The 26,744-nt window shown below is 44.7% G+C and overlaps 1 protein-coding gene across 1 annotated transcript in view; it reads right to left on the bottom strand.

Annotated features, from left to right (window-relative positions):
• Positions 1-1,069: 1,069 nt before the first annotated feature.
• Positions 1,070-26,744, bottom strand: part of LOC141119514 (histamine H2 receptor-like) — a 226,095-nt gene continuing 200,420 nt past the window's right edge. Inside the window, exon 4 of the mRNA XM_073610993.1 lies at positions 1,070-3,050. Coding sequence (XP_073467094.1) covers positions 2,345-3,050 — 706 coding nt within the window. The 3' untranslated portion in view covers positions 1,070-2,344. The remainder of the gene's footprint in view (positions 3,051-26,744) is intronic.

The raw sequence follows: 26,744 nt of genomic DNA, 5'->3' as shown, positions 1-26,744 counted from the left end.
ATCTTTCCGACGGGCTCGAGTCCGGTCGAAAAATCCGTTCGTCTGTATGCTAGTCCGAACAGGTTTTCTTCTAAGATTGCCCTGTATTTGGCTCTATCCATCTTCCCTTTAACTCTGACCAGCTTACCTATCCCTGCTAAAGAAAAGCATCCCCACAACATGATGCAGCCATCACCATGTTTCACGGTGGTGTTCAGGGTGATGTGCAGTGTTCGTTTTCCGCCACACATAGCATTTTGCTTTTAGGCCAAAAAGTTCAATTTTGGTCTCATTTGACCAGAGCACCTTCTTCCACATGTTTGCTGTATTCTCCACATGGCTTCTCATGAACTGCAAATGGAACTTCTTATGGCTTTCTTTCAACAATGGCTTTCTTTTTGCTACTCTTCCATAAAGACCAGATTTGTGGAGTCCACGACTAATAGTTGTCCTGTGGACAGATTCTCCCACTTGAGCTGTGGATATCTGCAGATCCTTCAGAGTTGCCATGGGTCTCTTGGCTGCTTCTCTAAATAATGCTCTCCTTGCCCGGCGTGTCAGTTTAGGTAGATGGCCATGTCTTGGTAGGTTTGCAGTTGTGCCATACTCTTTCCATTTTCGGATGATGATTGAACAGTGCTCCGTGAGATGTTCAAAGCTTGGGATATTCTTTTATAACCTAACCCTGCTTTAAACTTCTCCACAACTTTAGAAACCCTGACCTGTCTGGTGTGTTCCTTGGCCTTCATGATACCGTTTGTTCACTAAGGTTCTCTAACAAACCTCTGAGGGCTTCAAATAGCAGCTGTATTTATGTTGAGATTAAGTTACACATAGGTGGACTCTATTTACTAATTAGGTGACTTCTGAAGGCCTTTTGGTTCCACTAGATTTTAGATAGGGTTATCAGAGTACAGGGGGCTGAATACAAATGCACGCCACACTTTTCACATATTTATTTGTAAAAAATTTTGAAAACCATTTATCATTTTCCTTCCATTTCACAATTATGTGCCACTTTCATTCTATCACATAAAATCCCAATAAAATACATTTACATTTTTGGTTGTAACATGACAAAACGTTGAAAATTTCAAGGGGTATGAATACCTTTTCAAGGCACTGTATACAGTGTGGCGCCTGTAAAAAAACAAAACAAAAAAAAACTACAAGTCGCTACTGAATGATCATGCAGACAAATACACAATATAGTCAAAGTTTTGTGGACACCTGATCATCATATACTGGACAGCTGGACATTCAATTCCATACCATGGGTATTTATATTAAAGAAGAAGTATAGCCAAGGCTATTTTGGCTATATTTCTCCTGGGGATCACAGGAGTGCAGTTCGTTCTACACTCCTGTGACCCGTTTTCAGCCAACAGCGAGCTAAAGTCTGCTGTCGGCTGACATCACTCAGCCGAGCCAGGCTCAGGAAAGATCCTGACTTTGTAGTCAGAATCCACCCAGATGCCTGGACTGGCAGCTAGCTCAGCAAGTCACTGAGAGACTGAGCCAGCCCCTCCCACCCACTCCACAGCTCAGAGCTCAACTAAGTGCTTGAGGGGCAGAGCAGAGAACCAGTGACTGACAGTCACTGGCTCTCTGCTCACAGAAGGCTGAACTGAGTAATCAGCAGTGTTTGATCACTTGGTTTTCAGTCTTAGGGCCAGCGGGAGACAGATGCAGCATCAGATTGAATGCCCATACTTCTCTTTTAAGTTTGTAGTCTTCTGCAGTTATAACAGCCCCCCACTTATCTGGGAAGAATTTCTAGAAGATTTTTGCGTTTGTGAGGATTTCTGCAGCCAAAACAGCATTTAGGGAATCAGCTATTGATTTTGGCATTCAAGTTCATCCTAAAGATGTTCAGTAGGGTTAAAGTTAGGGCTCTATGTAGTTCCCTTAATTTTCTCCACACCAAACCCCTCAGAGCCATGTCTTTGTGAGACTGCCCTTGTAGACAGAGGCACAATCATGCTGGAATAGAAAATGTCCTTAACAAACTGTTGCTACAACATTGAAATAGTACAGTCATCTAAAATGCCTTTGTATGCTTTAGCAATAACAGTACCTTCCACAGGAAATACCAGATCTCACTAAATTTGAGTGGTGTCCACATACTTTAGCCATATACTGTATGTTCAGAGTTAAGAGATTTGTATTATTAATGTTTAGTTTCTGAAAATCCATAAAATGTTTTAAACATAAGTAAAAATTATCGTTTTTGTACCACCCATAGTTTCTGGATCTTAGGCGTCCATATTTAAACTCACAACTCTTACCAAGGGACAATCACCTGGTTTAGTCCAACAAGAGAAACATTGCAAGTATAAAAATAATAAGAACTGAAGTTATCTGGTTAGCACTGTGCTGTAGGAGGGCATTTAATGGCTTGTTTGTTCTTCAAGACACAGTTAGATATTGGCAACTTAATGTTGTATTCTGGATCTTGAGCAGTTTTAGAAAAGGTTACTATGGAGACCATGTCATCTCCGATGTCCACCTGAGACCTCCAACGTCTACAAATGAGTAGCTTTTTGAGGGCTCTCTGGAAGTCACGATTGAGGAAGGCGTACAACATGGGGTTGATGGTGGAATTACAATATCCCAGCCATGTAATGTACTTAAAGGCATTCACCAGAACTGTGCTGGTGGAACTGCTGCCCTTTGCTGCAATCCAAACATTCAGGACAAAGTATGGAAGCCAGCACATGACAAATACTGAGATAATTATACTCATGGTCCTAGTGGCTTTATTCTCCAGTTGCAAGTTATTTTGGCGCTTGCTATTTGGGTGGTAATGGAGGTCCAGTGTCTGAGACACAATACGGGTGGCTTTTAACCTGGAAGCTCTGTAGATAAAGAAATACATGCTGCACATGATCATGAAGGGAATGTAGAAGGCCAAGGAGGAGGCGACGATGGCAAAGGTCCAGTTGGTCACGAAGATGCACTCCTTCCCATTGTCAAAGTCAATCCCAGGGATCTCATTCCAGCCTTGCATGACAGGGAGGAAGGATATCAGTGAAGAGTATACCCATATTGTTACTGTCATGATGATGCACCTACAAAGAAAACCAATATTGTAAGAATAAGTATTAGCCGATTTCTTAAATAATACAATTATAATTCATTAACTGTTGGTTATAAGGACATCAAAATCACCAAAGCTTTCTGTGGCTGTATAAAAACACAAGCAAGCCAGCCTAACTTTCAAGCTACAAGGGAAAATTGATTTCAAGGCATTTTTTTACATAACACATCCTCATGTATCACAAAACCATTTAGCGTTGGGTGTTTCAAAATGGAGCATATTTTAATGAGTCAAAATTAGAATACTATAGGCTTTCGGTAAAATGTATTTAGACACAAAGCTAAAATACACGGCCCTAACTACAAAACTTCATGGAGTGTCTTGTAAGACTTATGGGGCGTACACACGGTCGGACTTTTCAGCTACAAAAGTCCGACAGCCTGTCCGACAGACTTTCGACGGACTTTCGACGGACTTGCGGCGGACTTTCGAACGAACAGACTTGCCTACACACGATCACACAAAAGTCAGTTGAATTCTTACGTGATGACGTACACCGGACTAAAATAAGGAAGTTGATAGCCAGTAGCCAATAGCTGCCCTAGCGTGGGTTTTTGTCCGTCAGACTAGCATACAGACGAGCGGATTTTTCGACCGGACTCGAGTCCGTCGGAAAGATTTGAAGCATGTTTTAAATCTAAAGTCCGTCGGATTTGAGGCTGAAAAAGTCAGTTGAAAGTCCGGAGAAGCCCACACACGATCGGATTACCAGCCAGCTTTAGTCCGTCAGCGTCCGTTGGACTTTTGTAGACGAAAAGTCCGACCGTGTGTACGCGGCATTACACTTACTTCATGTAAGTGTCCTTTGGCTTAAAGCGGTAGTAAACCGCTGCAGAACCCCCCCCCCCAAAAAAAACAAAAAAACAAACACCTGTAAGACAACGCCATAAAATGCTAGTATGCATCGCATACTAGCACATTATGAAATACATACCTTAGAACTAAGCCCTTCCAGTAGCACCCAGTCACCGCTGAGAGTGCTGACATCTTCCCTGGCCTTTCTTCTGGGTTTGCGGGCTCTGGTACTGTGCGATGATGTCACTCCCGTGTGCAGAGCCCTTGGTTCCTGCAGGATGCTATGAAGGTCCAGCACGGTATGCCGGACCTTCAGAGCGCATGCGCCGGTGATGTCAGCAGCTGCATGCAGGGTGCACATTTAGGAGATATTCATTTTACCTACAGGTAATCCTTATTATAGGCTTACCTGTAGGTAAAAAAAAAAAACAAAGAGGGCTTTACTACTGCTTTAATAGCATTAGGAGGCTGAAAATACTTCTTTACACCTTGTGCCACTGCCCCACCGAATATCTGCTCTTCAGATTACTATTGAACATCATTGCAGTGATGATATCTTTCTTGGGCCCTCTCTTTCCTGTAAACCCTTTCGCTTTATCTTATTAGCTTACAGAGCAGGCAATACCATTGCAAGCCTGATTTCAACTTCGTATGTTGCAATTCATTATTACAGATTTAAGAGCATCAACACTAGCTCATTTATAAGAAATGCACAATTCGGTGTTATTCTATAGATTTGCCTGGAGATCGTTTTTACCTCCCCTGTCCCCTTTATAGGTCAGCTGAAAGACCCTCTTCCCACCTTGCATTGCCTTATTATTTACCAAAATACTCTAATATGAGCATCAAGGCAGTGACACAGATGATATTCTTTTACCACCTGATCCTTCAAATTTGATCCTGGTCCTTCAGATTTGATTCTGGTCCTTCAGATTTGATTCTGGTCCTTCAGATTTGATTCTGGTCCTTCAGATTTGATCCTGGTCCTTCAGATTTGATCCTGGTCCTTCAGATTTGCACCCACTAAATAAGGATCTACATAAACACCAGGCAAAGTTGATAGCTTTAGTAAGGATCAATGTGGCAGGGGCTGAGGCTGCAAGAGAAAATTCATAGATGTAGCCAGAGGTGTAAATAAAACCTTGAAGACCCAGTGCAAGTAACCAATAAGGGCCCTGCTGGCCACAGGGGTCCTTTTCATTAGTCCAAGGGTCCCTTTCTTTGGCCTTTCCCACTGATCACGAGGGCTCTTTACTCCCGTCGCAGGGCCCATTATAAGCCCTGGTTCACACTGCTGTTACTTATCATGCGACACATAAGGGGAGATTTTCTAAAACTGGTGCACATAGAATCTGGTGAAGCTGTGCACAGTAATCAATCAGCTGCTAACTTCAGTGCATTCAATTAAGCTTTGACAATAAAACCTATAAACTGATTGGATACTATGCACAGCCACCCCCATAAAGTCGCATGACAAGTCAAAACACATTAATTTCAATGGGTGCCTTCTTAACCACTTGCCGACCGCCGCACACCGATATACGTTGGCACAATGGCAGCGGTGGGTAAATGGGCGTACCTGTACGTCCCCTTTAATTTGCGGGGCTAGTGGGCATGCACCGTGTACAGCGTGATCGTGCCCACGAGTCCCGCGGACTCGATGTCCGCTGGTGTCCCGCAATCATGTCAAAGAGCAGCAGAATGGGGAGATGCCTATGTAAACAAGGCATTTCTCCATTCTGCCTAGTGACATGACAGGGATCTACTGCTCCCTGTCATCAGGAGCAGTGATCGCTGTCATGTCAGTGGTAGCCCATCCCCCCACAGTTAGAATCACCCCCTAGTGTTTAACACCTTCCCTGCCAGTGTCATTTACACAGTAATCGGTGCATTTTTATAGCACTGATCGCTGTATAAATGACAATGGTCCCAAAAATGTGTCAAAAGTATCCGATGTGTCCGCCATAATGTCGCAGTCGTGATAAAAATTGCAGATCGCCGGCATTACTAATAAATAAATAATAATAATAATTAAAAATGTCATAAATCTATCCCCTATTTTGTAGACACTATAACTTTTGCGCAAACCAATCAATATACGCTTATTGCGATTTTTTTTTTAACCAAAAATACGTAGAAGAATACATATCGGTCTAAACTGAGGAACTGTTTTTTTATATTTTTGGGGGGGATATTTATTATAGCAAAAAAAGTAAAAATTATTGCTTTTTTTTTTCAAAATTGTCGCTCTTTTTTTGTTTATAGCGCAAAAAAATAAAAACCACAGAGGTGATCAAATACCACCAAAAGAAAGCTCTATTTGTGGGAAAAAAGGATGTCAATTTTGTTTTGGTGTAACGTCGCACGACTGCGCAATTGTTAGGTAAAGCGACGCAGTGCCGAATCTCAAAAAGTGCTCTGGTCAGAAGGGGTAAAATCTTCTGGGGCTGAAGCGGTTAATCGATGCAACTCAAGTCGCAGCAAAAAAAAAAAAAAAAAAGGTTCCTGCCCTACTTTTCCCAGTGACTTTGGTGCAATTTGAGTGCCACAGACTGCAATCTTAAATCACAAAAGTCAGAAGTAAGTTGCAAGGAAATCGCAAGAAATTTGCATGACTATAGGATCACAGCAGTGTAAATGGAGCCTTATGGTCCTGCAGCGGTTCCCTTTCACATGTTCTGCAGTGGCCCCCTTCTGCAGTCTTGAGACCCTCCCTACAGTGGCGGAACACCAGTGCCCGGTTGCAAATGTGACCTTTGTGACCCTGGTAGTTCCTCCATTGGACAAAGCTATTACAACGCATCTGACCTTAATACAGCTGGCCATTATATGAGTAACCTGTCCCTCCATGTTCCTCCATTTTTTCTTGTGATAGAAGCACAGAGAAACCTACACGTCTCTTCACTTAGAGATTGTGGTGATAACTCATGTTTGCTCTATGCTGATTATCTAATCCAAGGATCCTCAAACTATGGCCCTCCAGCTGTTGCATGACTACATATCCCATGAGGCATTGTAAAACTCTGACATTCACAGACATGAGTAGGCATGATGGGAAATGTAGTTCCTGAACAACTGGAGGGCCATAGTTTGAAGACCCCTTCTAAACTATCTGAAGTCTGATCATCCTGCAAAATTTAGGTATAAATAAAATCCTATGTAACCCAATGTTTGTACCGACTAAGTGATTAAGCCTTGGTGTGTGACTTCATATATATATATATATATATATATATATATATATATTCAATATATCCTTTTGTAGATGTCTATACAGTATGCAGGAGTTTAATTTATGATGATGACAAAACTGGTTATAAATCAGGTGTTTGTGATAAGCTGCTGAGAACAAGGGAATTTGCTGTTTTTGCCAGATAAATGAAGTGTTCCTAATTACATGCACTGGTATTATTCTGAATGACTAGAGATATTTTTGTACACCTGCTTGCCAAGTAGCCTGAACAGCATTCAGATGAATAGCGAGAAACAACAGATGGCACATGAAATTTTGAGCAGGGATTATTTTAGATAATATTGGACCCAGAACGGGAGTCAAGGTTTGGGTCCATGAATAGACAGCCTCGAAGGTCTACTATAATATGTTGCTCTCAAAACCTGAAGCCTAACACCTGCTGCACAGGGAATGTGGCCAGGGAGGGCTGCGGTGGGCTGATAGCATTACCATAAGGCATGTTAATCACCTATGTCTAGGACAGATAATTAATGACATATACAGAGGCATAACTAGAATACACTGGGCCAGGAAGAAAAATGCTTTCATGAAACAAGGCCCATTTCAGTTTTTTGAATTTCTAGTGTAGCAAATACCTACCTTGTTCATGTTTCCACATTTTAGTCTATTATACCTGGTCACATTTACATTTTTGTATATCAAAAAACACTAGAAACACCCTTTTCCCATATAACAGCGTCCCAGAACGAGAGCCGCACCGCCCCGTCGTCATTTTGACGGTGGGCGGGCGGCAACTAGTTGAAATAACAGTAGAACTGCGGCGGCTGGTCCGAAAGAGGTTAAATGGGATTTCTTTTTCTTTAGAGATGTAATTTTTGCTGTAGCATGTTCGGTATATGCTACAAATGCACCACTTTACAGGCACATCAAGGCCCCCCCGGCACAATCTTTTTCATTCTTGCACTTTAAAGTGATTGTAAATGATCGCTTTAAAAAACAAAAAAAGAACATGTTATACTTACCTCCTCTGTGCAGTTGGTTTTGCACAGAGCAGCCCAGATCCTCCTCTTCTCGGGTCCCTCTTTGCTGCTCATAGCCCCTCCCTCCTTTGAATGCCCCTCAGCCAGCAGCTTGTTACAGGTTGTCACCCAAGCTGAGTCAGAGCTCCGTGTATCCATCCAGACACGGGAGCCCTGACCTTGCCCTGCCCCCTCTCTCCCCTGATTGGCTAACTGACTTTGAATGACAGCCGCAGGAGCCAATAGCACCGCAAGGAAATCGTGGACATTGCTGGAGAGAGAAGGAGGTCTGGTAGGTAATTGGGGGGTGGGGGTGCTGGGGTGGCTGCTACACACAGAAGGTTTTTTTTTAACTTATCTTTTTATAAAAAAAAAAACTTCTGCCTTTACAACTCCTTTAAGCATCATTAAAAATCACTGCTCCTGAAAAAATTTTCCTTTTTTAACTTTTTTTTTTTTTGCATTGATGCATTGATCCCCCAGGGTAGTACCCAGACCCCCGTACCCTTTTTCTGGCTAATTACTTGCATATAAGCCTTCAAAATGGGCACTTTTGATTTTTCCTGTTCGGCTCCCAAAGACTTCAATGGGGCTCATTGTTCAGGTTAGAACATTTTTCCTGTTCGGGAGTTCTGCTGCCAACTGAACAGGGGGGTGTTCGGCCCATCCCTGTTCGTGACATTTAGTAAGGCTACATTTACACAGGCGATTAGCACACTCTATGAATTCCAGTGGCAAGAATCTGCAGATGCCTGACACTGGAATGACAGGTGTGTGTGACTGTGTGCAAAGCCACGGATTACCTGCAGTGATCATGGCTGGGTGCAAAAAGCTTGTATTGTATTGTATTGTAATGGCTGGTATTTGCCTGATAATATGCAATGCAGTCATGAATAGCTGCAGCCACTCAGCTCATAGAATACAATGAAAGGATGATGGTGCATGTAGCTATTGCACACCCCTGTTTGTTGCTTATGGCTACACCGAAAAGTGTCTGGAAGCTCACAGAGTCTTTCCAGCCAGGATCACCTGTCCCTAACCGCAGGGAATTGCTGGCTGTGCAAACTGGCATGCATAGACGTGCACAGCCCATTGTATTAGGGTGTGTACCCCAAAGCTCAAACACATATGCATGCGTGTGCATGTGTATATATACTGACAGTGTCAGTAGAGCAATAGACGGTGTCAGTAGGGCAGTGGACGGAGTCAGTAGTTTTTATTTTTATTATTTTATTTATTATTTTTTACAGTTTTATTATTTGTATTTTACCATTTTTTTAGAAGCCCCATTAGGGGGCCTTAGTGAAATGTCAGGGGTCTAAATGGGGAATCTGCGCCACATGGGGTGATTGGGGTGTACCCAGGCACATATTGGCACACCCTGTGCGCACGCCTATGCTGGCATGGATAGCTGTGGCCATCATCAGCCTGTCATTGCACTGTATGGGCTGAGAGGCTGCAGCTCTTTAAACTCACCTGTCATCCCAGCCACAGGAATCTGCAGATTCCTACTGCTGGAATTCGCAGGGTGTGCTAATTGCCTCTGTCAATATAGCCCAAGGCTGGCCATACATTATACAATTTTCTTGTACTACCAAAACCATATAATATGAGGTCAAACCTATACACCAGGGGTCTCAAACTGGCGGCCCTCCAGCTGTTGCGAAACTACAAGTCCCATGTAGCATTGCAAGGCTGACAGTTACGAGCACGATTCCCACAGGCAAAGGCATGATGGGACTTGTAGTTTCGCAACAGCTGGAGGGCCGCCAGTTTGAGACCCCTGCTATACACCTTAATGTATGTATTAAGGCAGGTCTTTGCACTGGCTGCAAACAGCCAAACCCCCCCCTCGGACAGCCGGCAGCACTTCCTCCGCCCGCTGTCTGCCAGCGGGTCCAGCACTTACCTCATGTGTCCTCTCCTTCATCACAGCGTGCGTTTCCTCCCCTCCTCCTGGGCGTCCAATAGGATTGCCTGTCCTTTCAGCCAATCGGGTGATGGGTATCAAGACCTACCTCCTGACTGACCAGTAGGAGGATCAGTGTGGCAATAGCGAATATTCATTCGCTATTGTCACACAACTGGGTGGGCTCCGAGCACAGTGCTCTAAGCCCTGAGCCCCTTTTTTGAAGCCTGTTAGAGCCTCTGGCCCTAATCATGTGCTTAAAAAAAAACACCAAATGAGGGGGGTTGGGGTATGGGGCGACGTGTGCCCCTAATGCACGGGCTGCTACTGGTTGCAGGAAAATCTAAAGGATATTGAAAAAGAAAATTGTATAATGTATGGGCATCTTACAGGGTTTACATCTACTATAACAGACTTATCAGTACTTAAAGTGATACTAAATTATAGTTTTTTATTTTTTTAAAATAACAAACATGTCATACTTACCGCCACTGTGCAGCTTGTTTTGCACAGAGTGGCCGCGAACATCCATTTCTTGGGTCCCTCGGCGGCTCTTGCGGCTCCTCCCCGCATTAGATACCCCCCCCCCCCCGGGAGAGCGCTTCTCCAAGAGGGTTATCTTGTGGGCGCGCTCCCGAAAACCAGCATCTGCATCCACAGACACCGAATTCCGGACTCATCCCTGCCCCCCAGCGCCCGCATCATTGGATTTGATTGACAGCAGCGGGAGCCAATGGCTGCGCTGCTATCAATCTATCCAATCAAGAGCTGGGAATCCGTGGAGAGAGGGACGGCAGGGAACACGTCAATGGAAATTCGTGGCTCAGGTAAGTAAAACGGGTGAAAAAACACGAAGGTTTTCAACCCCTTTAAGTCCCGGACTAATCTCTTGCTATGCAGTTTCTCAGCAGCACTTTCTATGCTTTCCCTATGACAGCTAAAGCACCCAGTCAGTATATATATTGTTTTTGTTTTATGTATTGAATATTATGATATACTTATTCGATGTTCTTTTACATATCTATTAGATCTGCAATCTCCTGAAGAAGCGCAAATGTACGCGTAACAAGTAGAGCGAATTCTTTGTGTGACCTCATACTGTGACTCAACCACTCCATGCACCTTATTTCCATTGGATGCTGCTACTGGTTATCTTTAATATTGCACTTATTCGAATATTATACAATTTGGAGATGTTATTTGAGTCTTTTGGGGTCATATGACATTATAATGTTTTCTTTAATATATGTCTGTAAATCGTGTTTTTAACTTTATTCAAATAAAAACTTCAATTTATCTTTATAAATGCTATGCGTGTGCCTATATTCACCATTCTTCAAATTTCAATTTTTTTCTTCAAACCCTGTCAGTATAGCTGATGTAACTTCACCCTTTTATAATGAGGGGGCTGCCCTATCCACAAGCGCCCCCCCCCCCCCATTGTACCTTCTAAGCCAGCTAATCTAAGTTAAATAGACAAGAAATGCGTTATGGTTACAAAGAATTCCGTACGGCCAATTCCTGCATTAATTGGATTGAACCTCAAATATTCAGGGTTTGCCTCAAAACCCTTGGTGATGTGGAACGCAAACCTAATCCCTAGTTAAACTTTTTTTTATCTAAGGTAACGTTGGAAAAGTCTGACAAAGGATTATATGTGACTCCTCTCTACCACTGTACACATTTCCCTGTGTGGAGCCTAATGGATGGCTAACCAAACATCTCCACTGGCTTTTAGAGTTAAATGTCATAACGGAACTGTAGGATCTCCTGTCCAACTATCTATTACTGTATATCTAAGTGCTATTAAAGACATCGCTATGAGTGACACCTTGAACTGATGTGTTCTCATTGACAGCGTGTCATTTCTATGACATCGTGTTATTAGGACAAGGTTCTTTCAAGTTTATAATGGCCTCTGTCTATCCACTTATGTCTCTGCAGCCAGGTCTACATTGTCTGAAGTCAATCTCAAGACTAGCATTTTTTTCTCTGTGTCACAACATCAGCTACTGATCACGGTCTACCTGAAGTGTCCTGGCCAGCCTAAAACCTTCCCTAGTACACAGAACCTGAAAGTGTCAGAGCCTGGGTCAATGAAATATAAAAAAATGGAGCAGGAGATGAACACCGAAGAAACCACTCCTGTCCTATTTGGCATTTTTATGGTGTATGCTTGGAATAAAAAAAAGATATATCGTTTTCATATTCTATAGCCAATTGTGCATCCAGAACCACAGGTCTATGGCACATAAGGATACAGATACTAATTCTTTTTTTTTAGGCTTGTTAGCCCTCATGAGTGCAAGATAAAAAACTTGCCGTTTTTATAGAGAAAGAAAATGATAAACTATAAGCAGCTAAGCTCTGCAGTGGGTGTCCAGAAAGACGTTATTCCCATACATCCCATACTACCATTCCCATATGAAATAATCTACTGGAACTCAACAATAGGAATACATACTTGTATATTGCAGCTGTATCTAATGCCGCGTACACATGAGTGGACTTTTCGACCGGACTGGTCCGACGGACCGAGTCAGGCGGACAATTCAACCATGTGTGGGCTTCATCGGACCTACAGCGGACTTTTTCGGTCGAAAATCTGACGGACTTTAGAATTGGAACATGTTTCAAATCTTTACGTCCGAACTCAGCCGGACCCAGGTCCCATCCTAAAGTCCGCTCGTCTGTATGCTAGTCCAACGGACGAAAACCGACGCTAGGGCAGCTATTGGCTACTGGCTATCAACTTCCTTATTTTAGTGTGGTCGTATGTCATCACGTACGAATCCGTCGGACTTTGGTGTGATCGTGTGTAGGCAAGTCCGTTCATTGGGAAAGTCCATCGGAAGTCTGCCGAAAGTCCATCGGATAATCCGTCGGACCAGTCCAGTCGAAAAGTCCGCTCGTCTGTACGTGGCATAAGAGATATAATTATAGAAAAGTGAACTCTGGTATGCCAATAGCTACAATGTAGGGACCATTAAATAGATACCACTTGTATGTTTGGGTTGCCATGGATCATTTCACATACAGAATACCTGTTAAAAGGTAAGGATGCTAAAGGAACAGAAAAGTCCACCAATAAAATATTAGAGCAAGAAAAAGAGAGAGAGAGTGCACAAGAAGCAGAAAGAGAAAAGACAGAAAAGATGAGCACATATAGCAAAGTAAAGAGAACAGATGTATAAAAGTGATCTACAGACACCATAGCTCCCAACTGTCTCTGATTTCGAGGGACTGTCCCTGATTTAGAGCAATGTCCCTCTGTCCCTCTTTCCTCCTCATTTGTCCCTAATTTTGGTCAGCTCTATATAGTTGTATATAAAATGCACTTTTTATCTTTCAAAAAGTGTTTCCCAGTGCTAAACCTTTCATCCAAATTCTAAATTGCTGTATTTTCCAATTTTTAAAAGCCAATATAAAGGAATAGTAGTGGTAAAAAAAGCCCTTGTGGATTTAATTAACCTTTTTTTTTGTTATTTCCCTTTTAAGGGGGTGTGGCGGGGGGGGGGGGCTGTCCTATGCCTACATACGTTTGCTAGTAGGTGTTCCTCATTCCTATCTCAAAATGTTGGGGGCTATGAGACACGTGTGTGACTCTTGTTATTCTTCTGCAAGGCTGTACTAAGGCCTGTAGTAAGGAAGCTTTTACACATAAATAATAATGCCAGTTCATGCACCAACAAGACTTTCCCTCAGGAACAGCTGCAGGTTCTGTACTCTTCATTTGTCAATGGGAGACAACATTTTCATTTAATATATGGGCACACCTGACCATAACACCAATATGAACTTGCTAGTCAAAGCATTGACAAAAAACTGCTGTTGCTTTCATTTATCACTGCTGCAAGACCCATGAATGCCAATGTAGCACCCACCTATTATTGTGTAGTGCTAGCCCCGCAGGAGCCACCGGTAATTAAGGGATCCCCCACCCTGCACAGCCAAGCACACCACATTTCCACAGCACTCTTGAGTCAATAAACAGTCCTTGCAGCTTTGATTTTTTTTATTTTATTTAGCGGTTAATAAACTTGGATGGGGATAGGGGTGTTGTGGGATGCCCACTTGGTTTTAGCAAAACTCTTTAGGGGCAACTTCCATCTGTACAGTCTATTAGACCCTCCTCAGAACACTCTTAGGTGATCTGACAAAAAAGCCAGATAAAGCAAAGGCCCATTACAGGCAGGGATCATGGGCCGCTTGGAAGTGTAGCAAAGTTCCAGTGCCCAGCTGTCCTCATGTGGCTACTGATCCCATCACCACCTCGCACTGCACTCCCCAGTCCTCTCAGTCCTCCCCGAATGTCTCACTCACCAGCCACCTTTCTATCTTCTTCCTGGAGATCTCCTGAATGTGCTCCCTAGCTTCTCCTGTCATCACACCTGCTCCTGTGCCACTGGACAGGACTCCTCCTTAGGTTATCAGAGGATCTCTCCTGCACCCAAGCTCCCAGGCCCGAGGTCACCCCCCCCCCCCCCAGACTAGGGGCTACCCTTAAGGGTCTCTGACAGCCACCTGAGCACTTTATCTCCAGCTTCCACCCGAACTCTCCTGACCTGCTGGGCTGACCATATGTATTCCAGGTGGCCTGCCCCCTGCCAATCCATCTGCTGGGGATTGGTCAGGACCCTCATGATTACTCCAGGCAGCTCATCCTAACCTCCCTCCCATTGTTCTGGAAGTTTCTGTAAAATTACAGCGAGTAAGGGGAGAGATCAGAAATGCTGCCTGATGAGTCATTCCAGCCTCCATTGCTCAATCACACCCTGACCCAGAATAAACCCAGGCTTGACTGCCAGATAAATTTACCTACACTAACAAACTATGTACACCCCCCATTCTAGCACACTAGAGGGTGCTGCAATTGGATGCCAGGTAAACTTAGTTTTGTTCACTTTGTAATCAGAAGATTTAATTGTTTCCCCCTGTGTCTGTGAGAAGCTTCTAGAGCACGGGTCCTAAAACTTTTTAAACAGGGGGCCGGTTCACTGTCACTCAGACTGTTGGGGGCCGGACTATAGCTTGAAAAAATATGAATGCATTCCTATGCACACTGCACATATCTTATTATGCAGAATGCAGGGTTCAGGAGTGCGTTATGCTCAGAATTCAGGGTCCTGGATTGTGTTAGGCTCGGAATGCAGGGATCAGGAGTGTGTTAGGCTAAGAATGCAGGTGTAGTAAGGTCTCCGGCCCTGGCCAGTCTAATGAGGACCTCCAAGGCCAAAGATAGCTGACATCCTTCAATATGTAGTGGGTTGTGAGGCATAGTGGTTGCAAAGATGGTGAAAGTCATTGGGTGCCAGACACTTCTTGGATGTAAAAGAGGTTTTATTTCTTTTGACAGTCCTTTTTGTATTTTTGGGGGAAAGAGGGTTAGAGCCAGGACACCCTTAAGTAGTTATAGATTCAACTGGCAGACTTCGAGACTTCAATAGGAGGACAGCTATGCAGGGAAAGGCCCCAGCAAGGCGCCACTTCTGCACATGCAGGAATGCTGTCTCCTATGGCAACAGTCCTTTAACAGTTCCTAACTCAAACGTAACAGTTGTTTCAGCTCCACTACAACTGCCTCTTGTAGTTCTTCAACACTGAGCTCCCGGTCTCTCATAGACCCTCTGATTCACTGACTCTGAAACCCTTGAGCTCCTCTAAAGTTGGCAGTGGTATCTCCCTCAAATGTCACCCACACTACCCTGCTGGGTCCCTAGCTTGACACTCCAGATACTTCTCAAGCTTCACCCATGCTTCCCTGCTGGGTCCCTAGCTTGGCACTCCAGATACCTCTCAAGCTTCACCCCTGCTAATCGGCGAGGTCCCTGGCTTGACACACAAGGCTGCCCTGCAAGCGTCTCCTCCACAGGTTGGGTCCCTGGCTTGATCACCTCCTGAAGTTTCCTGATTCTCCACTGTGCCCGTTCAGTGAGAATATGGTTCCGGTACTTTCTTCAGTTACTCACTGTGGTCCCTGGTAAAGGTGGTTGGTCCCTTTGTGGTCGGTAGCTTCCCTTCTACCTCCGACCACTGACAGGCCAACAGAACCGTCCCTTTCGGTTGGACTGCAAGCCGCAGTCCCAACCCTGTGCTGCCCTCTTACTTCTAGATAGGCTCTCACACAGTCTGGCAGCCAGATGCCCCAGGATAGGCCCAATCTCCGGCCTAGCAGCCCGGGGCATACAACACACATCCACCCAGACAGCCGTCCAGGTGGCACAGAACACAGATCACCTGACCTCACCCGAATATATAGGTTCTTCCAGCAGGCCAAGGGATTCAAGAAAACCCCTGCCCATTGGCTGAGATACCCCATATACCCATAACCTGACCTTGGGTTGCCCTTCTCATATCTAGTACCACCAAATATCGTTCCGTGAGCTTGAGGTGGCTGCTTGCCCCAAGGACCCTTTTGGCTGAGTGTTAGACATCTCTACCAGGGGATCAAGTCTGTGGATGTGGTCATCTTTGGATTCCTGAAGTTCCTGACTGACTCCATGCATCTGTACAGTACCTTAAAATTATTTCTTTTGCTATTGATAGATACCAGAGAGATTTGCCTCATGGTTCCCCGCTGCAAGGCTTGTGGCTGTTCCCAAAGCTATCTCATAGTCCCCAGCTGTGAGGCTTTAAACTAAACTGAAGCTACCTCATAGTCCCCAGTGCTACCTTTACTGAGAGAAGCGTTTCCTCTACTTAATGTGCTCTCATGTCCCAACCCCCTTCCCGTTTGCTAATCTACTAGTAATAAAAAACAAAAATACAACCCCTAGACCACAGGTGTCAAACACAAGGCCCGTGGGCCGAATCCAGCCCTCCAGGCCATTTCATGTGGCCCTCGCACCTCTCCTGCAGCTGCAGGAGAGCTCCAGCCCTCTTCTGGTCCTCCTCCAGACCCCTACTTTCTGCTTTCAAACAATGCATCCAGCTTCTTCCCAGCAGTAGCATAAGGAAAGGGGGTGCACTGTGATGTTAGGGAGAGTAGGGGACTCAACTTCTCATGGTGGGGTGGCTCTTAACATCTAATGTAAGGGGAGGGGATGCACTGGACATCTAATCTTACAGATACAACCGGCCCTTTTGAGGACAATCATAATGCTGATGGGGCCCACGATGAAATTGAGTTTGACACCCCTGCCTACTGTTCATTTGGAGCCAGAGTGAATGGACTGTTGCTTGAGTGACTGGCGGTCTGCACTGTTTGGGAAGTAAATAGGTGAATTAAGCAGCTGCTGTGGGGGGTAGCGTTACACCTCTATACCCATACTGATTTTATATGAACTTGCTAGATATCCAACTTCACAAAACCATGGACATTATTATGGAAATTTCCCCCAAACTCTTTTTATTTTTGGAGTATTCCTGTAAAAGTCTGTGCCTATTCAGCCAATATATCCATTGTGAGGTCAGGTAGTGATGATGAATAAGAAGACCAGGCTCATAGCTGGCTTTCCAATCCAGGAATCTGTATAGTAGAGTTAAGGTCAGGGCTCTGTGAAGACCACTCGAGTTCCTTTACACCAAATTCATCAAACAATGTCTTTATAGAGCTGTCTTTGTGCACAGGGGCACAGTCCTATCGGAATAGAAAAGGACCTATTTCTGTTCTAGGGCCGTCTTATCGAGTGGGCACACCTGGGCACAGCCCAGGGGCCCCAGATGCACATGGGGCCCCATCAGGGCCGGTCGGATCTAGAGTGAAGCTACTGGCAGTGCTAGGGTGGAATTGTATACTGCACTGCACAGAGATTAAGTAACAGTAACTTTGTTAGCAGTGGCGCAGTGGTCCTTGCAGGGTCCGTGGCCGCTGCAGACTATTATTTTACTAACTTGAGTAACTGCTGCTCTCACCGTCCCTTCCTGATCCACCCCGATGGCTCAGCTCCAGTGTCCCCCCTCCTGTGTACTGGAGATGTAGATCCAGCCGGCGCCACCCACTCAAGTAGTGAAGTAGTGGTGGAGTCCTGCATGCGGACTGCGGAGTGATCTGTTGGAGGGACTGGGATTGACTGTGCTGTGCAGCGGCCGCCAAGCAAGGGAGAACGGAGAAGAAAAGGCATCCCAGGAGGAGAAAGCTAGCTCAGCTTCAGACGAGGCAACATATTTAGCAATAAAATAATAAGTTAAATGGTAGGTGCTGTTAGCTAGTACAATAATATATTTATATAAGCATGCTGATGAAAGGATCTATATAGAGTGGACTAAATTATTCATTAATATTGAGTTGTGTGTGTGTAGTTAAAGTGGAGTTCCGCTCAAAAGTGGAACTTCCGCTTATCCATCTCCTCCCCCCCTCCGGTGCCACATTTAGCACCTTTCAGGGGGGAGGGGGGGAATGGGTACCTGTTTTTGACAGTTTGGCCCCCCTCCTCCTTCCTCTGCTGCCAGACCAATTAGGAAGTGCAGCATGCTTTGCGCAGTAGGGAACCGGCGGTGAGACTGAAAGGCTTCACTGCCGGGTTCCCTTACCAGGAATGGCGGCAGCTGCCCCCGACCTGAAGATCGGTTGAGTTGCTGACATCCCGGGCTCCCAGGACAAGTAAGTGTCCTAATATTAAAAGTCAGCAGCTGCAGTATTTGTAGCTGCTGACTTCAAATTTTTCGTGGGGGGGCGGACCTCCACTTTAACTGTTGGGCGTGGGTGCAGATGCTGGATCTGAACTGTAGGTCAGTAAAAAGCTGCTCAGTGTATATCATGAATTTGTTTTATTAGATCATTCAACAGCTTTATAGCCCTTTCACACTGACAACGCGGCGCTTTACCGTCGTTTTAGCGGCGCTTTTCGGCCGCTAGTGGGGCGCTTTTAACCCCTTGCTGGCGGCCGAACAAAGGGTTAGAAGCATCACTGCCAAGGCGCTTTGGCGGCACTGCCCATTGATTTAAATTTAAAGCGCCCCAAAGATGCAGCTTGCAGGACTTTTTTTTGACGTCCTGCCAGTGCAGCGCCCCAATCTGAAAGCACTCGGGCTTTCACACTGGGGAGGCATGAGAGCCATTTTTCTGGCGCTATTTTTAGCGCTAAAGCGCCTGAAAAACGCTTCCAGTGTGAAGGGGGTCTAACAGTAAAGACGGCTTTTGTTGTGGGGACAAATCATTTTTCCTAAAACGGACTTATGAAGGAGTGAAGTGGACAGAGTGAATCTTGTCCTGTCTGTCCTGTTGGAGGGAGCAGGGACAGGGAGGGACTGTCTGGGACTGGGAGTGTCAGTACAGCGCCACAGCCTTGGTCCGTGCCTATCCCTGGTCGTCACCATGGCTGATTGCTGGCGCGTGCCACCCGGCTGGGAGTCCCGGGAGTTTGTGGCTGGGAGCGGGTGTACTGTCCCTGTGCTGTGCCGATCCTTTTACTCATTATCTCACTTGTACAAAACCTGTGAGATAATGAGAGTGGGACACAGGAATAGGAGTGTTAATTGCAGATGGGCTTCCCTCTGCTCTGCTCTGCTCTGAGTCTTTGATTGAGGGCTAGGGCTACATGCACACTGGTGATTAGAGATGGTGTGCATTGTAGTAACTAGACATGTGCAATTTGTTTAGTTCCCAATTTGTTTTTTAACGAATTTTGACAAATTCATTAATTCCGAAATTTCCGAATTTCTGAATTTTTCAATTTCTGAAATTTCGAATTTCCGAATCTCCGAATTTTCACATTTCCGAATTTTGGAATTTTTCAAAAATTTGGAAATTCGAAATTTCGGAAATTCGAAATTCAGAAATTGGAAAATTTGAATTTGGAAATTCGGAAGTTCAGAAATTCGAAATTTCAAAATTTGGAAATTTGAAAATTCGGAAATTCGAAAATTTGGACATTTGAAAATCCGAAAACCCGAAAATCAATAATAACTAACTAATAATAACTATTAAATTATAGGTATTGGAATTTTCTTTCAAATTTGGCTGTTAGTGAACGTAATGAGTACGAATTTATCAGAAGTTATGAATTATCTGAAATAATGAATGCCATATCTAAACGAATGGAACGCAATGATCTAATAATAATAAATAACAATAATAATAATAAAACCTGGGCCCACCCTTTTTTGAAGCCAATTAGAGCCTCCGGCTCTAATCACGTGCTTCAAAAAAAAAAAAAAAACTCCATCGAAATGTATGCACCCTGCATGTAGAGTGGAGACTGCGAGCCAGGCCTTCTCATCCAAGATCAGTGCCTGACCTCACAAATGCGCTTCTGTAAGAATGGTCAAACACTCCCATAGACACACTCCTACACCTTGTGGACAGCCTTCCCAGAAGAGTTGAAGCTGTTATAGCCAAAAAAGGTGGACCAACGCAATATTGAACCCTACCGACTAAGGCCCCATTCACACTAGCGCGTTTTTTGATGCATTTTGCATTTTGCAGAAATGCACGGGAATTTTTTAACATGGGTTCCTATGGAACATGTTCACATCAATGCTTTTTTGTATCTCCGCGTTTTTGGAAAGGGTCGGGGACTTTTTCTCATGCAAAATGCAGCGTTTTGCATGTAATGGTTTTCGATGGACAAGCATCAAAAACGCAAGTGCACCTTTTTTGCAGCGTTTTTGATGCGTTTTTGGTGCGTTTTTGGTGCGTTTTTGCCGTTTTTTTTTTTTTTGTAATTTTTTTGTAAGACTGTAAAAAAAAATAAAAAAAAAAAAAAACGCAAAACGCAATTCGCGGCAAAAACGCGGCAAAAACGCCGCTAAAACGCGGCAAAAACGCGACTCAAAAACGCGGCAAGCATGAAAAAAAAACCTCCAAAAACGCTCAAAAGCAACATGCATAGGTGTGAATCGAGCCTAAGACTGAGATACCAGTAAAGTTCATGTGCGTGTAAAGGCAGGTGTCCCAAAACTTTTGGTAATATAGATAGTGTATATCTTCAGTGTGTGAAAACTGTATAGGCATGTTTGTTATATTTATTTATTGTTTGTTTTCCTTAGAGATTGTCTTTATTAATACTCTGCTAAAACTTTGTGCTTTAGTACTGGTTGGACACCAGTGAAGGGGACACACTCCGAAAAGCTTGTTCTGAAATATTGAATGTTAGTGCAAATAAAAAAGTATCATGGACCGTTCTGTCGCAAGTGCACTAATATGGCTACATTGACCTCCAGCAAGATGGAAAATCCTGCATATAGCCGCATGAAGAAGCAGTTAACCAACCTAAATCACAAAGGAAACACAGATCAACAGTGACATCTTCTTTCTCTCAAGATGCAGAAAGAGGAATCCCATAGCACAAGGTCTCTAGATTAAAAATCCTTGTGCAAATACAATGAACTCTCCTTATGTAGAAGGACTTTGCACATGTATCCCTGAAAAACTAAGGAACAACCTCATACACAAACTGTATGGTAAAAGGATAACAATCAGGAAACAAAAGCAGTCAGTCTTTGAAACCCTAATAGCATTGGATCTTACCAGCACTAATTAAATATGAAATAGAAACTATACAAATGCACCATGAATAAGAAGCAAAAAACCAAAAAACTCCAGAAACAAAATGAAGAGCAGACTCTTTAGATACAACCCAAACAAAATAAAACCAACAAAATATCTACACTTGCTTCTATCAGTGACCTGGAATCCAATCCAGAAGCCCAAGGTATACCCTATGAATACACTGACCTCAATGAAAATGAGGATATGACAGATCACAGACTTCCTGAACCAGCAATAACAGTCCTCTCCAAAGGCATTGCATTCTGACCAACCAACAAACTGGATACCTTATAGTTATTGTCAGATATGGAGGAATTCTTAAGGAGACTAAAGCCTCGCACACACGATCGGATTTTTCGATGGGAATCGTGTGATGACAGGCTGTTATCGGGAAATCTGACCATTTGTACGCTCCATCAGACAATTGTTGTCGGATTTTTCGCGGACAAATGTTGGATAGCAGGCTTTAACATTTTCTGCGAACAAATGTGTGTTGTTGGATTTTCCGAGCGTGTATACACAAGTCCGTCGGACAAAAGTCCAAAGTACAAGCACGCATGCTCGGAAACAAGGACGAGCCAGAAGCGGTTGATCTTGCAAACTAGCGCTCTAATGGAGAATTACCATTCGTGACGCGGCAAATTATGAAATCTCGAAATGCCACGCACAATTCTCTTCTTCTTTAATGGGATAATAATGAAGCTGCTTTGCTGGTGATACTGATGAAGTTATTGCAAACACATTTTCAAAGGCTTTTTTTTTCTAGTGATATCAAGAATAATATTATTATGTTTTTTTTTTTTTGGGGGGTGGGTTACCACAACACCATTATCCTGGAGTCTTTAAGATCAAAGATACAACTATGTTGGTGCCCCTTGTTAATTTTACATTGTATTTTTTTAAATGTAACTGCCTACTACCAAACTGTCATTTGAAGTAAAACACATAGCCAAGTATTATTCTACACATGTTTTTATTGTGCATTAAAAAAGAAAACAAATAAAATTAGACATGTTATCTGCCAATAGAACTTAACCAAAAAGTGCATTCTATGCATCCAAAAATATAGAAAATATACCAAATCAAATCATTATTATTCAACCAAAAAATAAAATAAAAGCCTCATGCATGTGTCCTGCTTCTTAATATAGGGGGTCAACAATGCCAAGAGTTGGTGAAAGCAGGGGTCCGTCATCCAGAGATAATTCCGAAAATCATCTGGATTATTCTCCTGGAGCTCCCGCAGCAAAGGCATATGACATAATTGGTCACGATTAATAAAGCAACCAATTTTTGGCCCAAGTACTCCTCCTCCTCCCGTTCCTGGACTGGACTTGGGTCAAAGCAATAACTCCAATGCCAATAATAAATAACACGTTATCTCCTCCGATTCCTCAACATATCTGGTTGACGAACAGCCGTTCAGAAACAAACTGAAAAGCACAAAATGAAAAGCACTAAATGAAAAGCGCGAATCAACACTCACCAAACTTCTACTAACACAAAATTAGCAGAAGGAGCCTAAAGAGCTGAAAAACCATGTAGTACGTCACTACATTCGTGTTTGTTGGCCGACAATTCCTTGCCGTTTGTATGCAAGACAAAATCCAGTCACACGCCTTCGGACAAAAGTCCGATTGTGTGTACAAGATTTAAGTCTCTCAGAATACTTTCACAGAAATGATAGCAAGCTATGACAATAGAAGGCGGCAAAAAGAAAAAAAAACAGACCGTGAGTTCTATCCCTGATATGCACCCAGCAAAAGAAAATATTGTACAATCTGTCACCCCTGAGTGAAAGGCTATACATGATTTAGGCAACAATCAGGCCATCACCATCAAACCAGCGGCTAAATAGGAGCAATTGTTGTAATGGATACTAATAAATACATACAAGAGGGTCAGAGACAACTGGGAAATGCCATTTATTTTAAACAACTGGATTATGATCCGACCCACTCAAAAATTTCAGTCAACAATTACAGTGCCTTGAAAAAGTATTCACACCCCTTGAAATTTTACACATTTTGTCATGTTACAACCAAAAATGTAAATGTATTTTGTTGATATTTTAGGCGATAGACCAACACAAAGTGCCACATAATTGTGAAATGGAAGGAAAATGATAAATGGTTTTCAAATTTTTTTACAAATAAATATCTGAAAAGTGTGGCGTGTATTCAGCCCCCTTTACTCTGATACCCCTAACTAAAATCTAGTGGAAACAAAAGGCCTTCAGAAGGTTTAGAGAACTTTAGTGAGTAAACAGCATCATGAAGGCCAAGGAATACACCAGACAGGTCAGGGATAAAGCTGTGGAGAAGTTTAAAGCAGGGTTAAGTTATAAAAGTATATCCCAAGCTTTGAACATCTTACGGAGCAATGTTCAATCCATCATCAAAATGGAAAGAGTATGGCACAACTGCAAACCTACCAAGACATGGCCGTCCACCTAAACTGACAGGCCGGGCAAGTAGAGCATTAATCAGAGAAGCAGCCAAGAGGCCCATGGTAACTCTGAAGGAGCGGCAAAGATCCACAGCTCAGGTGGGAGAGAATCTGTCCACAGGACAACTATTAGCTGTGCACAGGGCCAGATTAAGAGCATCATGGGCCTGGTGCTGAGGATTTTGGTGGGCCTTTTTATGGAAACAAAATGAAAATGCAAACAATTTTTCGCTAAAACAAATTAAATAAACTCTCACCAGTAATATCAGCTGTGCAGCCTCTGAGCAGCAGTAACACCACCAATACCACCTGCTATGCGGTCTCTCACCAGCAGCAACATAGGGAGACCACATTTCCAAACTGTCATTCAGAGACAACCCCCTCTTCCCAAAAAAAGATGAGGGTGGGGAATGTAGTCTCAGGGTTGGCGGGGAAATTGGCGGTGGAGGTGATTTGTCAGGCAAATGGCTGGTGTTAGTACATAAAATCAATCATCCTGACACCATGCTTGATATGGTGTCAGGATGATCAAATTCCATTATTTCAGTTACTACATTGTAATATATAGTGAAATAGTTCAACTCACCATGATGCAGAATCAGTGGGACCTGAGCTTGTCACTTGCCACCAGATGCAGCTTGTCACTTGCCACCCATAGCCTGCCACCAGATGTAGCGTATCACTTTCCACAGTTGCCTGCCGCTAGATGCAGCATGTCACTTGCCACCAGCAGCCTGCCACCAGATACAGTGTGCCACTTGCAACCAGATACAGTGTGGCACTTGCTACCCACAGCCTGCCACAGATACAGTGTGCCACTTGCCACCAGCAGCCTGCCACCAGATACAATGTGCCAATTGCCACCAGCAGCCTGCCACCAGATACAGTGGGCCACTTGCCACCAGCAGCATGCCACCAGATACAGTGTGCCACTTGCCAACAGCAGCCTTTCACCAGATACAGTGCGCCACTTGCCAACCACAGCCTGTCACCAGATACAGTGTGCCACTTGCCACCAGCAGCCTGCCACTAGATACAGTGTGCCACTTGCAACCAGATACAGTGTGGCACTTGCTACCCACAGCCTGCCACAGATACAGTGTGCCACTTGCCACCAGCAGCCTGCCACCAGATACAATGTGCCAATTGCCACCAGCAGCCTGCCACCAGATACAGTGGGCCACTTGCCACCAGCAGCATGCCACCAGATACAGTGTGCCACTTGCCAACAGCAGCCTTTCACCAGATACAGTGCGCCACTTGCTACCGACAGCCTGTCACCAGATACAGTGTGCCACTTGCCACCAGCAGCCTGCCACTAGATACAGTGTGCCACTTGCCACCAGATACATTGTGCCACTTGCCACCAGATACAGTGTGCCACTTGCCACCAGCAGCCTGCCACCAGATACAGTGTGTCACTTGCCACCAGCAGCCTGTCACCAGATACATTGTGCCACTTGCCACCAGATACAGTGTGCCACTTGCCACCAGCAGCCTGCCACCAGATACATTGTGCCACTTGCCACCAGCTCCCTGCCACCAGATACAGTGTGCCACTTGCCACCAGCAGCCTTCCATCAGATACATTGTGCCACTTACCAACCACAGCCTACCACCAGATATAGTGTGTCACTTACCACCAGTAGCCTTCCACCAGATAGTGTGCCACTTGCCACCAGCAGCCTGCCATCAGATACAGTATGCCACTTGCCACCAGCAGCCTGCCACCAGATACAGTGTGCCACTTGCCACCAGCAGCCTGCCACCAGATACATTGTGCCACTTGCCAACCACAGCCTGCCACCAGATACAGTGTGCCACTTGCCTCCAGCAGCCTGCCACCAGATACAGTGTGTCACTTACCACCAGCAGCCTTCCACCAGATAGTGTGCCACTTGCCACCAGCAGCCTGCCACCAGATACAGTGTGCCACTTGCCACCAGCAGCCTGCCACGAGATACAGTGTGCCACTTGCCACCAGCAGCCTGCCACCAGATACAGTGTGCCACTTGCCAACCACAGCCTACCACCAGATACAGTGTGTCACTTACCACCAGCAGCCTTCCACCAGATAGTGTGCCACTTGCCACCAGCAGCCTGCCACCAGATACAGTGTGCCACTTGCCACTAGCAGCCTGCCACCAGATACAGTGTGCCACTTGCCACTGACAGCCTGTCACCAGATACAGCGTGTCACTTGCCACCAGCAGCCTGACCCCAGATACAGTCTGCCACTTGCCACCAGATAGTGTGCCACTTGCCACCAGCAGCCTGCCACCAGATACAGTGTGCCACTTGCCAACCACAGCCTACCACCAGATACAGTGTGTCACTTACCACCAGCAGCCTTCCACCAGATAGTGTGCCACTTGCCACCAGCAGCCTGCCACCAGATACAGTATGCCACTTGCCACCAGCAGCCTGCCACCAGATAAAGTGTGCCACTTGCCAACCACAGCCTACCACCAGATACAGTGTGCCACTTGCCACCAGATAGTGTGCCACTTGAAACCAGCAGCCTGCCACCAGATACAGTGTGCCACTTGCCAACCACAGCCTACCACCAGATACAGTGTGTCACTTACCACCAGCAGCCTTCCACCAGATAGTGTGCCACTTGCCACCAGCAGCCTGCCACCAGATACAGTGTGCCACTTGCCACCAGCAGCCTGCCACAAGATACAGTGTGCCACTTGCCACCAGATAGTGTGCCACTTGCCACCAGCAGCCTGCCACCAACTACAGTGTGCCACTTGCCAACCACAGCCTACCACCAGATACAGTGTGTCACTTACCACCAGCAGCCTTCCACCAGATAGTGTGCCACTTGCCACCAGCAGCCTGCCATCAGATACAGTGTGCCACTT

This window comes from Aquarana catesbeiana, linkage group LG01 (assembly GCF_042186555.1).
Source record: "Aquarana catesbeiana isolate 2022-GZ linkage group LG01, ASM4218655v1, whole genome shotgun sequence".
NCBI classification, from domain to species: domain Eukaryota; kingdom Metazoa; phylum Chordata; class Amphibia; order Anura; family Ranidae; genus Aquarana; species Aquarana catesbeiana.
Note: the sequence above shows the minus strand (reverse complement) of the source record. Positions and strands in the feature narration are given on the sequence as shown.